Here is an 18,645-nt window from a genome sequence, read left to right as displayed (position 1 = left end):
ATCCCATTTATATGAGGTATACAAAGTACAGTGGGGCCTTGACTTACGAGTGTCCCGACTAACGAGTTTTTTGAGATACCAGCTGTCTCTCGGCTGATTTTTTGCATTGAGTTGACAGAGTAATTTGAGTTAACGAGCTCCTTAACGAACTCCTTAATGAGCTCGGTCTCGGAATGAATTAAACTCGTAAGTCAAGGCCCCACTGTAGTCAAATTAATAGAAATAAAAAGTAAATGGTGGTTGCCAGGGACTGAGAAGACTGAGAAAGGGAGAGTTTTCAGTGAGTATAGAGTTTCAGATATGCAAGATAAAAAATTGTAGAGATCTGTTTCACAACATTGTAAATATAATTAACACTGCTAGACTGCACACTTCAACATTATATGTGTTGGGTGGTTTTTTTTAAACCATATTTAAGGAAAAGCAAAATAAAGAATACACTCATTGACATATGACCCTATCAGTTCATTTTACAAATGCTATTCTCCTGCCTGTAATCACTCCATCCACAAATCCATTCATTCATTTAATAAGTAGTTATCAAGCATCCACTGAAGCTAACCTTGTGCTATGGTTCTAGAAATACAGAGATGAACAAGACATAGTGTAGTCCCTGGCCTCATCTAGTGGAGAAGAGACACTTGAGAAGTTATGATACTTTCTAACAATTACTATCTAACAAGTGCTGGGTTTGGAATGGGTGTAGTTATTTCTGAAGGAATACTGAAAATAAACATTTTTAAACTTTTAAAATACTATTTTCTCTGCTTAGATTGTTCTTTCCACTTCTCATCCATTCCAATTTTCATTCCATTTATTCAAATCAGTGCATCATTCAAGACCACAACAAGTATCATTCCCTTTCTGACCCCTTATAGGAACAAACTGGCTAAACGGAGATATAGTAAACATTGAGTTTGGTACAGATTAAAGAGGAGTTGAAGTTCATGTTTGGTTAGCATTCAAGAAAGACCTACTGTGATGCCTTTTTCTTACAGCAGGCTCAAAAGCTCATTCTGGCCCAAGGGTATAGTCTAATGCTTCAACTCAGGTTATTGCATCTCTTCTGATCCTTCCCTGGTCATCCACCTTGGTACTATATTTGAATTGAGATCCTAATTCTTGACCTAGGAGCTTTGGACATTGATCTTGATTTTTACAACATTAATTCTAGTTGACATTTCAACCTTGATTTTTATGTTTCCTGGACTAAAACACTGAATCAGACTGAACCCACTAAATAACAGGGTAAAAGGACCAAGATGTAGTCTTAACATCATATCAGTCTTTCCTCCTTTCTGCTCTCTCATAGGATATGCTGCCCCAATATAGTACTTTATCTATTTATAACGTGTGTGCAAGCTTTGGACCAAGTACTCTTGTATCCTTTCTCCTCATCTCTAGCATCTAATATATGATGCTAGTATGATGCCATTGAGTTCAATATGTAGTTATAGAGTTGTATTAAAAGAGAAATTACTGACCTCTTCACCAGTTTTTTTCCTGCCCAAAGCATACTGTTTTGTTGCTTCAATAAATCGCACAGGGATATTGTATACTCGCTTATTAAAAAATACAACTAATGTATATGGCTGTTTGGAATCGTGACCAGAGCTTTTCCGAATGAGAAATGATCCATCCTGTTTATTAAATGAAAAGCATAATTATGGTTAGTATTACTTACACTTCCACATGTTAGAAATAAGTTTATGAAAAATAGCTATGTTATACTTAAAATACAAGTATTTATAAGTTTTTCTATTGTTGATAAGTTTGTTTTATTATTTTCCAAGAAAACACTTCAGTAAACTACATACTTATACAAAAATAAACATATTTTATACTTATATATGTTTATATATACTTATAAAAAATCCTGAAATCAATGCACTAAATAAAGATATTATGTTTAAAGAATTTAGAAATGCGTGAAGGGACACATTAAGATCAAACCTAGAGGGCACTCTTGAACTAGGAACTATGTCCACAAGTTGCCTAAGAATAAAAAAACGTTATCAAACAAATTTTACTCAAAAGTACTTGTAAGAAGAAAGTAGAAATTGTGGGTAAAAATATTTCAGCTGATAAAAATTCTCTTCTTCAAAACTTATATTGAAGCAGATAAAACTGTAACACAACATTCCAAATTGAAATATTTTATAAAATATTCTAGAATCATAAATTCAAAAATTATGAACAAAAAGACAAAAAACAGGAAGAAAAATGCAACAACAGTTGAACGAATTCTGCAAAGAAAATAGCCGGCTGGTGTGGCTCAGTCGTTGAGCATCGACACATGAACCAGAAGGTCACAGTTTGATTCTGGGTTAGGGTATGTGCCCATGTGGGCTCAATCACCAGTAGGAGGTGTGCAGGAGGCAGCCAATCAGTAATTATTTCTCATAATTGATAGTTCTATCTCTCTCTCCCTCTCCCTTTCTCCCTCTGAAATCAATAAAAAAACATATTTTTTAAAAAAGATTAAAAAAAAAAGAAAATAAAGAGAAAGACAAACCTGTCTCAGAAATTAAGAAACAATTACAGGATGCCCAAGGGACAACAGCTTCTGAGTGAAGATATGGAAACCACCAAGACAGAGAGGGGTGGGGGAGATTTTTAAAAAAGAAGTACAACAACAGGAGTGGTTGGAATGAAAGAGACAAAAAAAGTCCAAATGCATGTTACTTGAGTCCTTGAAGAAGAAAAACAAAACAATGAAACCGAACTATTCTTTGAGAATATAAGAAAACATACTGGAAATAAGAGAAAACTTAAATCTATTTATTGAAAGGGCTTCCCTCTATCTGAAAAAATTGACCTGGAAAGCAACTCTGAGACATATTCTGGTAAAACTATTAAACTTTGAAAACAAAAAATGTACAGAGTTTTAGACTAAAATATCAAATTACAGATGAGGACAAGAAAATAACATTAGCATCAGGTAGAACAAGGCAATCCAGTGGAGCAACACTTAAGCCAAGTCTTTTATATCCAGCCAAGATTTCCTCCATGTATCAGGCTATGAAAAACAGTTTTGAATGTGCAAGAATTCAGGAAATAATGTAAACACTGTCCTTCCTGAGAATACAAGGTGAGCTTCATCAAACAAAAGATATAACTGGGAAAGCCAGCAAAGGGAATGATGGAAAGCATTTAATATATTTAATTGTAGAGTTAGGACTAAAACAAAGGTGGCACAAACAGTATGTAAATATTATATATTCTGACAAAGGGTGCAAGTGGAAAAAATGGCAGGGGAAAAGAGAAAGAAAGGGAAATTGGCACTTTAATCTTGGATTGTTCAAACCGTCCCTAGTGTTCCTACATGATTGGGCTTGGATGCTCCCAAAATCTCTTTCCAAGTACTTTGTGCCATCTTGACCTCAGCTTTTATCCCATGCTCTGGTCCAAAGTAGCCTGTTACTTTGCACTCCTGGATGGATCTCATGTAGCACCAAGCCTTTTAGAGATCTCCCGTGGAGCCTTCTTCTCTCTCACTGTAGGGAGAGCAGAGGAGCCTATGGATCCTCGTGGCAATGAAAGGACAAGTATAGATGAGATGGAGGAACAAAGAGGGAGATGCTTGAAAGAGAGGAGGGAATGGCAGGTCCTTCTGAGTAAGTAAAGAAAAAAGATCCCTGCATCCATAATTGTTGCAGTTATTTAATTAGCATATTATTAGGATGACAACTGTGCCTATTACAGGCTGAGGGCAAGATATGAGATTTTAAATGGCCAAACCTTGTTTGATCTGTATAATGCCTCTTCAGCAGACTTTCGATCACAGGCACCAGCATACCATGGCTTACAGTGAATGTCAGCTTCCTGTGAAATAGAGGGAATTGTTAAGCAAGAGATGGTCCTTCAAAGACACCATACCTTCTGCGCATGAATGACAGTCACATTTTGCCTAACTACATGTGAACCAGTATTTGTCATGAGTTTATGCTTCCTTTGATCAATCACAGAGTTATATAATTGATTTTTCCCCCCATTTGGCCTTAACTGCTAACCTTAGAAATTGAACATAAGAACTAAGTCCTGTGACATTCCTGAACCATTCATTCCTTTCTCCTAAATAAGTTATGATCTCCCTTTCCATTGTAATCTCACTATTTTTGCTTTGTGGAGTGCTTAACAATTTCAAAGTGTTCTCACAAATGTTATCTTATTTGATTCTTGCAACTACTTTGAAGGCAAGGAGGATAAATACTGTCATCCCCGATTTACATTTGAAAAAGCTTAGAGAGACTTGCCCAAGGACACAGAGATCCCTGCTCTCTTTATAGACTATGCTGCTTCAGTGTTTTAGTATCATATGCCTCCACAGACCTTTCTGAGAAAATTACACAGTTTCAGTAGAAACTATGTGAGAGGAAGAACAATAGAAGGCAACACATTTCTTTTCTAGTTTTGAAGAACCACAAATTGTTATTTAGGGTATCTAGAATACAAAATGGGGTTTGTAGTTGTGGCCGAGTGGTTAAGGCGATGGACTAGAATACAAAATGGAACAACTGGAGAAAGGTCTTAATAACAGGAAAAAATGTATTCTGTACCCATCAGTAAATGACAATTTAAAATACTCAAGCTTTACTCCAAACCCTCTCTTCTAAGAAGGCATGCCCTTTCCGCAGTTTACCGGTAACAATAAGAGTTCATTTCATACCTGTTCTGACACACTGGAATTAGAGGAAAAGCTGGGTAATGGGACATCCACAGTTGGGCTACCCGCTTCTGGAAACCCTAAAAGGGATTTGGAAAATCAATGGATCTCTGTTATTTCTTGAGCAGTTACTAAGCCCATACTTCAACACTATGGTGGTTGCTGCAGGGTACACACACACTGAAAAGTCACACACACACCCAAAAGCCTTAAGAGCAATGGTTCTCAAAGCATAGTCTGAGGCTGCAGGGAATCCCCAAGATCCTTTCAGGGGGTTTTCCATGTCTTTTTCAAATACAAAGCTCTGTGAAGCCCAGTTTTCTTCATATACTTCAACCAGAAAAGCGTAGTGCAGTAGATTGAATGTAGAGGCAGATAGGAGAGTCCAGTTGTCTCTATTATTCCAGACATTAGAGAGATTTAAACACATGTAAAACAATGCCACTCTCTCCATGAATTGCTTTTGTTTGGAAGATATAGTTATTTTTCATAAAAATATGTTATTTATGTTAACATGCAATGAGTTTAATGGATTACTAAATGTGTTTTAAATGTCTTTTAATGAATACATTCAATATCAATAGAAAGACATAAACTAAAGTTTTGGGGGTCTGATTTTAAGAGTGTTAAATGGTGCCAAGGCCAAAATGTTTGAGAATTGCTGCCTCAGGCATAAATTCAGTCTAAGAGTGAAGACACATGAAATAGAGAAAATTCTTAGCTGGTGTTCATTCGTTCGTTCATTCATTCATTCATTCATTCATGATTATGTGCATGATCAAGGCATTGGGATTATACAAGTCAACAAAACAGCAAAATGCCCTGCCCTCCTGGAGCTTAGTCATAAGTGCTATGGAGAAAAATAAGCAGAGAAGGGGGTTGGAGGAAGTCTCTGACAAGTAGTATGTTTAAATACGCTGGTCAGGGGAGGAAGGCCTCACTGAGGTGACACTTGGGTAAAATCTGCAAATGGAGAGGGAGGAGGCATGTCCTATCCCAGGAAAGAATGTTTTAGGCAGAAGGAGCAGTAAGTGCAAGGCCTGGCATGTGTGAGGAAGAGAGAGGGGGCACTGTGCCCAGAGTGCAGTGAGGAAAGGAGAGAGCAATAAGGGGTAAAGTGAGGCAGGAGGTGATAAAGGAACCAGGTTTGTGGGACCTGGTGGACCCCTGACATGCCTTGAGCGTTCACAAGCATGGTATGGGAAGCTTTTGGAGGTTTTTGAACAGAGCAGTAATGGGATCTGCTTGTCTTTGAACAAGATCACGCTGGCTGCAGGGCTGGAAATAGAAGAGGGAAAGAGCAGCGAGAGGAAGCCAGCTCAGTATTCTGCACCCCCAGGCAGGAGATGATGGTGGCTTGGAACAAATGGCATCAATGGAAGTAGTGAGAGTTGGATTCCAGATGTCATTTGAAGAAATAGCTGGAATGTGTTTGAAGAAAGCAGGTGAGGAGGTCAGGGTGACCAGAGAAACCAGAGCTGTCCTTAATTAAAAGGCAACGTCTGCAGGAGAAACGGGTTTAGATACAATGAGTGCTTCCGATAAAAGTGTCCAAACGTTCACAGGAGACAGCAGGATGTTCAAAGTAACAGGAGGCAGCAGGAGGGGCTTGCAGGCCCAGCAAGGTTGGGTCTGAAGGAGGGGCCTGCTCTAGGGGTTGGTGAGGAGCCAAGGATGGTGGGCTCTCCCAAGACACACAGTACAAGATGTGTGGTGGTTCCTGCAGTCTGGGCATTTGGAGTTCTAGGCTGACATTTTCAGAACTATAAATATGTTCCAGTTCTGTTCTGTTTTCCACATCTTAGCTCATTTTGTCCTCACATCAGCCTTTTGTGGGAGGAGCTAGTAGACCCATTTTGCAGAGGAGGCCCATCTAAAAAGAGGTTTTCATTGCCACCATTACTCTCTTCCCCCATACTCTGCTACCTTGCTATGTTTTTCTTTATAGCCCGTTAGCATTTATTTGATGTTATATAATTTATCTGGTTGTTTATTTTTTCCTGTCTGTTGCCTCCAGTAGACTAGAAGCTCCATAAAGGCAGGGACTCCGTTTTATTCGCTACTGTTATTCCCTGTGTCTAGAACAGTGCTTGGTACATGGCAGATGGCCAATAAATACTAGTATTTACCAATTGAAATAATGACTTTGGGTTGGAAACAATAAAAGGTCTAATAAAGCTTTACACAGAAAAACATAGAATTTCTATAGCCCAACTATTTTCACTTTGTGTTCAGAATTTTAAAAAAATTATATTTAGTATAAGTTTCATGTAAGATGAATACAAAATTAAATTACAAGCTAAAGATCTGATTTCTATTCAGTATAAATCCACAAAATTTTCTGGTATATAACAATTATTTTTGTATTTAAATTTATTGAATCTTAATTATTTTGGAATATTTTCCAAATTACCCATGTAAGGTAGGATTTGTTGTTTTTGTTTTTTCCCCCCTACATTAAATAGAAAGCAAATCAAGGTTTGGGCAGTAATGTTCTATAGGCCTAACTTACCTGATTCATATATTTTTAGGGTGATGTAATGTTTGCCTTGGGAAAATTATCCAGATATTTTCCAAATCTTTTCAGGGTACCTTTTGTAGATCGATTTTGTGATCATTAAAATGTATGTTAGATTTAATTTAAATAGCTATTATTTATTGAGGACCTTCCATGTACCAAGCACTATACCAAGTACTTTCTATAAATTGTTTTAATCTTTTTCATCTAAAAATGAAAAAGTAAAAATTATCTCAAATCTATCTACTTTTCAAAACAACTCCATGAAAAATATTCTTGGCCCCATTTTACAGATGAAACAAACTGAAGGGGAGACCAGGATACTAAGATCCTCTAGTTGGAGGTAGCAATGTTGTGTTAGAACCCAGGTGACTCAGACAGGAAGATCCAGCCTGAACTATTACCTGATATTACTCTTCATAACTCCATAGTACTTACTTGGCAGAGGTATGGGTTTTTGGTGGACTTGTCTGAAAGGAAGAATTTAAAAATTAATTAAAGGGCAAAGCACAGGTGAATAAGTTTGACTTTCTGTTTACAGCGAATTCTCTATGAACACTCCCATCACCAAGGAATCAACAGGAATTGCCAGTGAAACAGATCTAAAGGTAGGAGAGGCTCCAAAACCTTCAAGATAAGAAAAATTGTTCCCTTTACTTTTGAAAAAGGAGGAGGCATTATATTTTAGTTAATTCCAATAGTTGACCTAAAAATTAGGTCTCTGAGATTCTAAGCTGTTCTTTTAACGTTACCTACTTAAAAGCTGAACACCCTTTAAACCTTAATTGCAAAGCAATGACAGGTCAGATCTTTACCAAGAGCCACAAGCGTGGGCCACTGTGTGGTGTAACCCTGTGGGCATTAATGCCTGCAGCAACAAGCGGAAGCTCGTTTTTAAAGGAAAGGATTCTTACTTCTGGGCAGGAGGAAGCACTGGTGACTGCATAGCTTCTTGTCTGTGACTAGACCCTCGGTGGCGTTCAGCAGGTACAGGTTTTTCTGTATCAAGAAAGTGCTCATATTAGAATTAGAGGGAAATGTCCGTCCCCGTGCCCAAACCTAGCAGTATCAACCAATAAGCACTGGATGTGGTCAGATGTCTTCCGATGAACATAGTTTTTCCAGGATGCTATCTGTTTGTGCACCTGTCAGTTTGGTGATGTGTTTGTGCTATTAGACCAGGACTTTCCCGCTCCCCAGTGTTACAGGCATACCCTACTGCCTCTATTTTTATCTCTTAGCAAGGAACATGGGGGCTGAACCCATGGATTTGGACCTTTCAGTGTGTGAGTTCAGGCAGGAGACAGAGATGAGCAAGTTTTAGCTACCTACCTCCTGCTTTCTGTGTGGCCCACACAAAGGTGTTACCACACCCTGGATGTGTCTTCATTAGTCATAAGATGCGACTATAAGGGATTTCTTAATGATAAGTGGTAAAATATGACATTTTAAAAATGATCTACTCTTTTTGAAAAATTAATACAGCAAATTCAAGGTTATCTCGATAGCAATGTTCATCTCTCGTACACTTCACCATGCTTTCTTGAGGGGGAGAGGAAGAGGAGGAGTTATAACTAGTACACAGGGAAATGGGCACCACCCAAAATGTAAGAAATTTATGTTTGATGTCCATCGTGAACTTGCAGCTGAGCCATTAATAGGTGTGATTATAAATTATGTGATGTTTTATCCTCCCTCGAGTTTGGTCTAGGGCAGTGATGGCGAACCTATGACACCTCTGACACGCGAACTCATTCTTTTGGTTGATTTTTCTTTGTTAAATGGCATTTAAATATATAAAATAAATATCAAAAATATAAATCTTTGTTTTACTATGGTTGCAAATATCAAAAAATTTCTATATGTGTCACGGCACCAGAGTTAGGGTTTTTCAAAATGCTGACACGCCGAGCTCAAAAGGTTCGCCATCACTGGTCTAGGATGTGTTAAAATCTGGGTATGTCCATGGTGTGTCCCCTGCTTGGAAGAAGGTTGAGAAGTATGGCTCTCCTGTTATAGGAACCCACAAGGAATAAAAGTAGTAAGATTCTAAGCAGTCCCGGGTTTTGTGCGGTGCACTGAGACTCAGAAGCCTTGGACCTCTGACGACCGTGCTTCAGGTTTGTGGCACATCACTCTGAGCTTCCATGGAGGCGTTTTGTTCACAACCTAACAACTTGGTAGTTTCAGAAGGAGAAACAATGAACCCATTAGGTCTCCACAGCCTTTGATCACATCTTCTTGGCCCTGCTGTCCTGGAGGCTGCTCCCCATTTTGGGTTTGGATGGCCATTGCTATGGTCTTGAAATGAGTCACTAAGGAGATGGCATGCCAACCTCCTGCACTGGGAACCCTTTGGGAATGAGGACATCTGAGCTGCATAGAACATTCCATGAGCCCTTGCGGAGGACAGCAAGGAATGGAAGGACCGCAAGGCGAAAGTATCAATGGAAAGGCAGACGAAAGCAAAACATCAGAAAGAGAGTGATACTTGGAAATAGCTCTTCGGGGAGAAAAGATGTGTGAGCCAATGTAAAAGCCTATTGAAGAAATTAATGATTAGAACAACTAAACAGACAGGGGAGTTGTAATGGACATTCAGAAAATGTCCACTGTCCATCCTCAAAGAAACCAGAACACTTTATGTAGATCTGCCATATTAACTCAGGAAGTGGTGAGAAGAGCACTCCCTAAGCTTTTAACAATAGTTAAAAGTGTAGAATCAGATGGGTGCAGAAATTTAACACTTATGTAGTATTTTAAATGTTGAGATTATGGATGATTCTTACTTCTTTCTGTTTTCCCCCCTAGGATTTTGTAAATACAATTTTTTAAGTGGTAATGTTCTAATAAAAAGTAAATGTAAGGTTCTAGGGTTATGATAGAACAAAAAAGGGAAAGCATTTGAAGATGTATTAAGACAAACATTTGAACTCTGAAAACATAATTTTGAAAACTTAGCAAAAGGACTGGTTCACATCAACAGGTTTTTAAAAGTTTCATTCCTTAACCAAACAATTAGTCTAAGATACACGAGTGGCCCTGAGTTAGTCTTCCCACCAATGGAAGGCGATGGCCCTGCTTCTGGCAAGCATACCTGTCAGCAAGCAGACAGGTTTGAGGTGTGTAGTCTGTAAGCCAACCCACAGATGCTTCCCAGGCAAGCTGAGGTCCTGACCACTGCTACTCACTACTCATTGCAACAGGAGGGCTACTTTGTTTAGAAAATTGAGTTGTGCCCTGACCGGTTTGGCTCGGTGGATAGAGCGTCAGCCTGTGGACTGAGGAGTCCCAGGTTCGATTCCAGTCAAGGGCATTGCCTTGGTTGCGGGCACATCCCCAGTGTGGGGTGTGCAGGAGGCAGCTGATCGATGTTTCTAACTCTCTATCCCTCTCACTTCCTCTCTGTAAAAAAATCAATAAAATATATTTTTTAAAAAAAGAAAAAAGAAAATTGAGTTGCATAGTTACAGTTACCTTAAAAATAATGACAGAATTTAGAAAGACATTTATATAGAAATCCTCAATTAAAAAGAGTTTTAGGGCCACACTCCTCCTTTAAAATAAGATAGATTTACCTTCACAAACACTTGAGGCATTCTGTTGAGAGGCAAGAGGAGTCTATTAAAAAAAAAAAGCAAAGATATTCAATACAGTTGAAGGTAGAAATAAAAGTCAAAGCAATATTATTGAAACAAGTATTTGAGGAGAACATTTCTCTGATGCAAAGCCATTCTTTTAGTCATAAAAACAACAATTAGAATGCACAGTCTCCAGTCTAAGCTTTGCATTAAGTGACAACTCACTGGAGGTGTCTCATGGGAGGAGCAACGTGGTCTTGGTGTTGGGCCTTTCCTGCTCTGTCAGTGGGGTTGATGGACAGCAGGACCCCCAGCAGCTGCCGGGCAGTAGCGCTTGTGCAGTGGGAATCCAGCATATGGCTTTGTCTCAGGACCCACTGTCTCAGGGTTTGGTGGCTGATTATAAATGTCAGGCTACAGAGTAGATACCAGGTCAAGGTGGGCTTCCTTGAGTAGTGGACTGCTCCAGGTTCCCTTTGTTCTGGCCAGAATTTGAATTTAGTCAGGCCTGCGTGTGCCTGCTACGCAATTGCCAGGTCCCAGCCAGAGGGCTGGAAATGGACACAGGGGAACCCCAAGGGGAAGACAGATGTTAGGGGAGGCCGACCCTGGCGGCTGATCTGCCAGGGCTACTCAGTAAAGCTGCCGGGGTCAATGAGGATGAACTCCCAGGCAGTATCTTCCCAGGCTCACTGAGGATTCCGAGTTTTTCTAGGACTGCCCAGACAACACCTTCAGGGCTAAGATTTCTGTGTTCACCTTTGCTGGGAGCATTGTCAACTTTAAATAAGTGGATACGAATAAATACTGGGAAATAGGAAGTGTGTTTAACTGCAACAGTAACTTACCGTCTTCAGTGTTGTAGCTGGCTTTTTCCTGGGGGATTAAAAAAAAAAAAAAGATTGGCTTTGTTGCAACATGAAAAGATAAAGTAGAACTATCTGCTTATCATTTTCTTCTCAAATTTAAATTAGAGCAATGAAAGTGGTACGAGTGTGTAGGAAGGTCTCCTGGAAGGGCGGAGAGGGAGGAAGCAGGATTCAGTAGTGCCACGCCCTCCCCCCCAAACCCCCACATAGGATCCACTGGCAGATGGCAAAGGGGTTAATTGGGGATAAACAGGAGCACCAGTAGCCAGGGAGTCGGCATAACTGAGCTCCTATTCCAGTTCTGTTACTAATTACGCTGTGACTCAGGCCTCTCTGTCAGCTGTGAGGCCACTGTCAGCTGTGAGGCAAGTTGGAGATTTAGTTTCTTCATCTGGAAAATGAGGACCAGACTCAGTGTTTTCAATGTGCACACAGAGTCCTCCCCTCCACCAACAGCACCCCAGGCTACTGCTTGGGGATGGAGACTGGAGATATGAGGGTGGCTATGCAGGTGAGGTTGCAGCTGGCACCTCCTCATGCCAGCTTCCGCCTGCTTCTAGGTGTCTGTTCTTTACTAAACTTCTGCCCAGGGTTTCATTCCGAACAGAGAAATCCAAGACCAACCCAAGTTTGATCATCACTGTGGTTTGTGGTCCTGCAGGTGTGCTCTTCTGGACGGAACAGTGGAAAAGCACCCTCCACCCCGATTCCCTTTGTGGCTCCATGCAGGCCCTGCTCACAGCAGTGGTGGCAACATCCACTCCCGTCTCACAGAGCTGCTTGTCTGAGGCAGGTACTCACCCGGCCCTGGGCAGTGGGGACGGCACAGCCGGTAACGAAGACGACTTAGTGTCCCAGGCCCCGCTGCTTCGACCTGCACAAACATGTACACAGGTCAGTCTCAAGTTCTGAATCTGGGGCTGATGGTCACAGGGAGGCTGGCCTTATGGGAGGCTCAGAAGTACACATATTTATTGTTTTCAGTAAAGCATGTATTGAAGCTATTGGGGAAAAGCTTTTAGGCCAGCGGTTCTCAACCTGTGGGTCGCGACCCCTTTGGGGGTCGACTGACCCTTTCACAGGGGTCGCCTGAGACCATCAGAAAACACATATATAATTACATATTTTTTTGTGATTAATCACTATGCTTTAGTTATGTTCAATTTGTAACAATAAAAATACATCCTGCATATCAGATATTTACATTATGATTTATAATAGTAACAAAATTACAGTTATGAAGTAGCAACAAAAATAATTTTATGGTTGGGGGTCACCACAACATGAGAAACCATATTAAAAGGTCGCGGCATTAGGAAGGTTGAGAACCACTGTTTTAGGCAAAGGTGATGAAACATTTTAATAAATATCCACTTATTGGCTCAGAACTAGGATGTAAATTAGGGACTTCGTCATAGATACAGAGAACAGATTGATGGTTGCCAAAGGGAAGGGGTTTGGGGGAATGGGTGAAAAGAGTGAAGGGATTGAAAAGTGCAAATTGGTAGTGAAAAAATAGTCATGGGGATGTAAAGTACAGCCTAGAGAATATAGTCAATAATATTAACATTTCTAAGTAACTTCTCTTTTCCCCCATGGGACAAACCCAGAGTCCCTGATTCTGTGGGCTCAGTGAGAGCCACACAAGGAGTCCTATGGGAGGGAGCCAGGAGCTCACACTTGCAATACATGCACACCAGAGGTGCCTAGAGATGAGGCACATACCTGCCACTCCTGATACACACTGGTGGATATCGCTCATTCATAATCACACAAGAACTGATACCTGCACCTAACTTCACATTCTTAGATACTCATTCATTCACCTGACTTCTCAGGGCTTTTGCTCATTGAACAAACAGACAAATTAAGACAAGTTAAGCTACTGTCCTGATCTAATTTCTGAGGTCACAGAAGGGACCCAAAGGGCCTGGTCCACTGTACCCCATTTTCCCCTGCCCAATCCTAAAGATAGAAGCCAGACAATCACTATGAGGGAAAACAACGAGACAGGCAGCGCTTCACCACTGGGGCAGAGAGCAGGCCTGGAGGCGGAGAGGCCAGAAGCTAAGCCAGCTCCCCTCAGCATATCCCGGGCCTCCTCTTAGGCCCATGCTCGCCTGCCTGCACATTACTGCTCAGTGAGACAAAGCCTCTTTATTGAATTAAATTGAACTGGAAAAATATTTTATTAAGAACCTACATTTATAAGTCCAGAATTCCTATTGGACTTAAAGAGGATACTCTGTAAATGTAGGTTGGACTTACCCTTAGTCTATGTTATTTTGGTTTGCGAGACAAAGCACACATAAGTAAACACTGAAGTAATAATCAATTACCAAGAATTCCTGAGGACCTGGTGTGCAGGAAGCATGTGAAGGCTCTATGTTAGGGGCTGGGGAAGAGGAAAGAAGTAACGCTAGGCCGCTGCCCTCTCAGAATTTACAACAGGAGAAAACGTGTACCTCATGCCACCTCATCTGATAGGACCACCTATTCTAAACACAGAAAAGAAAAGGCCTCAAAAAGTATTAAAAATAGAGATCTTTATGTTTATTCTCATGCACTTGACCAGAGACCTTCAGGCTTTCCCACAGAATCCACCTGCTCTTTCTCCACACACAATTCTTTTTTCTCTCTCTCAATTATAGTTTACATTCCATATTATTCTGTATTAGTTTCAGATGCACAGCACAGTGGCTAGACAGTCACACACTTTAAGAGTAGTCCCTCCCCTGCCCCAAGCACCAGCTGGCCCCATAAAGAGCCTGGAAGATATTATTGTCCATATTCCCCATGCTGCAATCCGCATCTCCGTGACCGTTCTGCAACAGCCAACGTGTACCTCCCAGTGCCGTCTTCTACACACCATTCTTATGTAGGGCCCATTTCCATAATGCTTAGCAGCACAGAGTGGGTGGTGTTGATTTCATGAGCTGCCTCCCCCGACTCCCTATAAAGGAATGCCCCCTCCCAGGAGATTCCTACTTACATGTCACCTGACCTAGATGTGATTTTCAAAAAAAGACTACATCTGGAATCTGTAACATTGTGTGTGACAATAAACTGAAATATCATCTGAGTATGTAGTATGAGTCCCACTATGTTTCCTTAGCTACTGTATCAAATTGATAGTGTTCTTCAATTCTTCATAGCTGAGATTGACCTTAAAATACATTTGGTTAGGCCATGGCAGAGCAGCTCCGTTGGTTGGAGCATAGTCCCAATACACCAAGGTTTTGGGTTCAATCCTCGGTTAGGGCACATACAAGAATCAACCAATGTATGCAGATAAGGAAACAACAAATAGCTCTCTTTCTCTCTAAAAATCAACCAATCAATAAAAATACACTTGGCTACTCATAGATTTAATGAAGATTTCGGGGAAGAGGAACAAAAACCTTGCCTGAAAAATAAGGAAGTGTAAAGAAGGTCTAAGTCAGAATTTCCTCCCAGGGTTCTCCTTAAATACCAAGGGTTCATGTGGCCTGGGTTCATTATCATTGTCACATCTGCTGCCTGGCTTTTCTACACAGCTTCCCTCTTCATATCTCCAAACAGCCTGCCAACGGCTTCCTTCCCCTTCCCTCCTTATAAATAACCTCTGCGATCAGATGGGAGGACAGGCCCATTCTCCTCTGGTAGTGCGGAGGACAGACTGGTGGAGACCTATGGTCTTGCATCAGGAAGACAAGGTTCTAGTTATTTCTCTGCCAGAAAACTGGCTGGGTGACCTCTTACAAGTCACTGTCCCAGTTTCCCCTCGGTGAAACAGGGACACCACCACCTACCTTACCTAACTCAGAGTTACTGTGGTAAGATAATAGGACAACTTTTTAAAAAGTATATATTTTTATTGATTTTTAGAGAGAGAGGAAGGGAGAAGGGGGGAGAGAAACATCAATAATGAGAATCATTGATCGGTTGCCTGCTGCACGCCTCCTACTAGGGATTGAGCCCACAATCCCGGGCATATACCCTTGACCAGAATCGAACCCAGGACCCTTCATTCCACAGGCTGACACACTACCCACTGAGCAAAACCAGCTAGGAGGATAATCAGACAACTTTAAACATGTAAAGAATTAGCCAAATATAAAGTAACATTGTTGGAAAGGGATTAAAAATATTTGAGGTTTAAAAACATTATGTTAAGTAAAAAGAGCCAGATGGAAAAGACTACATATTTTATAGCTCCATCTACATGAAAAGTCCAGAAAAGACTAATCTATAGCAACAGAAAGCAGACTGGTGGTTGCTCAGGACTGGGGGTGGGAACAGCATTGGCTATGAACGGGCATAAGGGATCTTTTAGCTTTGAGGTGGGCACGAAACTTTCTAAAACTGGATTGCAGTTATGGTTACAAAACTCTGTAAATGCAATGATTTACAAAACTCATTGGATTGTATGTGAAAAATAAGTGAAAAATTTTAAGTCATAAAGAAACTCAGTAAGTATGATTATTGCTGTTTCTGTGTTACCATCTTGTTATCCACCATCACAGGACCTGAGCACCGTACCAGGTACTTTAAATGTGCCAGCTCTAAGCCTCACTTACTATCCAGTGGAGCAAACCGAGTCTCAGAAAGGCTACCAGGCAGGGCTGGGGTTGACCACCAAGGCCATTTGAGTTTAAAGCCCAGGCAGCACTTTCCTTTCCAGCCCGTGCCTCATAATGCTACTCGGGGGCATGATTTGGTGCGTGGAATCACTTGCTGCTTCTCCCTCCATTGGGGAAAGATTAGTGAAACAGAGGTCTGTTTAAAAATAAAAATAATTAATAACAAAGAAACAGAGGTCTGCTTTTGTGGATGCTCATGGAGGATGGAGCATGACTCTTCTATTTAAGGGCCAGTGATCCTTTCTGCTGTGCTGGGCCTGAAGTCAGACCCAGGGCCACGAAGGGATAGGTCAACCTGGTACCCTCCGCACGGCCAGTAGCTCCCCTTCCCCAGTCCTGACAAGCAAAGAAGTCTTCAAATGTTGCCAAGTGTCCATGGGGGGTGGTGAGGGGAGGGAGGGGCAAAATCACTCTCAGTTAAGAACCAAGTTCTTGGTTGGAATACTCTGAGGAAGAATTTGGGAATGTGCTAGGAGGAGACATGTCCAAAAGCATAATGACAAAAGTGAAAAATAAGTTTTGTTTTAATTGTGTTGAGGAAAATATTATGTTAATAATGATACAACATTGCAGGCTTTGGACAAGCTGGTACTTACCACAGTTTCTCAACTAAGAAAGTAATGTACCCTTAGTTTTTCCTTATACTACATATGTTTTATGCATCATTCTCTTTTTAGTTTTACATATGACATTGGTAAGTTTCCATAATTCTTTTCTTTTTAGATTTTTTAAAAATTGAATTGATTAGGGTGACATTGGTTAATAAAATTATATATGTTTCAGGGGTACAATTCTATAATATCATCTGATTTTCCCTAATTCTTAATGATTCCAATTTTGGCATTCTAAGCCCTTGGGATTTAACTGCCTTTTAGCTGTTACAGAAACCACATTATCATTAGGGGCTTGCACACCAGCTGGAGCCGCCCTTACTACTCTCAGGCGCTGCATGGACTCTTGCAAAATAAAGAGATTTAATTGAACAACTTCAGGACAATTTTGGCGATAGGTAACATTTAGCTTACATATTAGCAGGGAATTGTAAATTCCAAAACTCCTCCCGTTTTAGGAAATAAGAACATAGACTGCTTTTTAATGCTATTTACTTAGAGAGGAAGTTCAGAAATACAAGCCCTGTTTACCCTCTTCTGACAAAAATTACAAATCAGTCAGGTTGCAGCACCTTCTTCTAAATGCTCATTTAGAGATAAATCACCGTGGGAGTGAGCCTTTCAATTTGTTTAGAGCAGTGGTTCTTAACTGGGAGTGATTTTGCACCCCCTACCCCCTAAACACACACACACACACACACACACACACACACACACACACACACACACTTGGCAACGTCTGAAGACTTCTTTGTTTGTCAGGACTGGGGAAGGTGAGCTACTGGCATCTAGTGGGCAGAGGCCAGGGATGCTGCTAAATATCCCACAATATACGGACAGCCCCCAGAGCAAAGAATTATCCAGCCCCAAATGCCCATACTATTGAGGCTGAGAAACCCTGATTTGGAGGAAAACTTTATATGAAGAGGAAGATACACAATTGTTTCCTGAGATATGTACAGAATGCTCTGCCAAGACTGTTCATGGATTTAGGCAGGTTAAACTAGGGGATCTGAATAATAACAGTGATAAGTAACACATTTTAGGAATGTGATTCATATGTCTTTACCCATTTAATTCTCACAATACCTCTAGGTGTAAGTGGCATTTTCTCCTCCATTTTTCAGAGGAGGATACTGAAAACCAGCAAGGTTACTTAGCTTGTTTGAAGTCTGGTATATTGTAAGGGTCAGAGCCAGGACCTGAGCCTCTGGCTTTGGAGTGTGTGGTCAGTCCTGCTCAGGGCTTCTCAGTCTGGAACACACAGGGGAGGGAGAGCCTGCCACTGCACCTAACTCACTATGTAACCCCCAGCAAGCACCTTCATAGCCATCAAAGAGCCAAAAGCAACATTAACCAGAGGCAGCAACATGGTGTGGTACTTGGACAGAAACACCAAGCTGAACCCTTAGCGCTTTCATGATGTTTATCGGGGCATTGTCGGAAACTTTGAAAGGATAACAGAGGGTAGGTTATTCAAAGACACACGCAAGTAGTCTATTCATTCAAATGATCTCGCTTCCTCCTTCTCCTGTACTTTCTCCTGTCTGTATCCAACAATCATATAATCAAGACGTTATTTTCTTGTTCAGGTTTAGTTTCTTCATCTGATGCCTCTAGTATTAAAATACACCTATACTAGATTAATAGAAAATGAACGAGTAAGTCCAATGGGCTAATGCCCTCTTGATGGTGCCATGTGATTCTTTAAATACTATCGCCAGTGTTGGGGACTCAGCCACTCTCACCACCAACTGACCCATCCACATTTCAGCACC

The 18,645-nt window shown here is 40.9% G+C and overlaps 2 protein-coding genes across 8 annotated transcripts in view; one reads left to right on the top strand and one right to left on the bottom strand.

The window, feature by feature from the left end:
* Positions 1-18,645, bottom strand: part of BLNK (B cell linker) — a 71,777-nt gene that overhangs the window by 3,178 nt on the left and 49,954 nt on the right. For all 4 annotated transcript variants that reach the window (XM_036336483.1, XM_036336484.1, XM_036336486.1 and 1 more), the window contains exons 9-16: positions 12,436-12,508; positions 11,614-11,641; positions 10,763-10,805; positions 8,099-8,183; positions 7,623-7,654; positions 4,670-4,746; positions 3,742-3,825; positions 1,485-1,640 (exon numbers count right to left, since the gene is read on the bottom strand). In XM_036336483.1, coding sequence (XP_036192376.1) covers positions 1,485-1,640; positions 3,742-3,825; positions 4,670-4,746; positions 7,623-7,654; positions 8,099-8,183; positions 10,763-10,805; positions 11,614-11,641; positions 12,436-12,508 — 578 coding nt within the window. The remainder of the gene's footprint in view (positions 1-1,484; positions 1,641-3,741; positions 3,826-4,669; positions 4,747-7,622; positions 7,655-8,098; positions 8,184-10,762; positions 10,806-11,613; positions 11,642-12,435; positions 12,509-18,645) is intronic.
* Positions 1-18,645, top strand: part of ZNF518A (zinc finger protein 518A) — a 92,829-nt gene that overhangs the window by 41,771 nt on the left and 32,413 nt on the right. For 3 of the 4 annotated variants that reach the window (XR_004972171.1, XR_004972173.1, XR_004972172.1), the window contains 2 exons: positions 7,726-7,792; positions 12,296-12,528. The gene's annotated coding sequence lies outside the window, so the exon portion shown is untranslated. The remainder of the gene's footprint in view (positions 1-7,725; positions 7,793-12,295; positions 12,529-18,645) is intronic. The other variant, XR_004972174.1, reaches the window with a different exon arrangement.

Source organism: Myotis myotis, unplaced genomic scaffold (genome assembly GCF_014108235.1).
Source record: "Myotis myotis isolate mMyoMyo1 unplaced genomic scaffold, mMyoMyo1.p scaffold_m19_p_15, whole genome shotgun sequence".
Lineage (NCBI taxonomy): Eukaryota > Metazoa > Chordata > Mammalia > Chiroptera > Vespertilionidae > Myotis > Myotis myotis.
The sequence above is the reverse complement of the archived record's forward strand: the minus strand, read 5'-3'. Positions and strand labels throughout refer to the sequence as shown.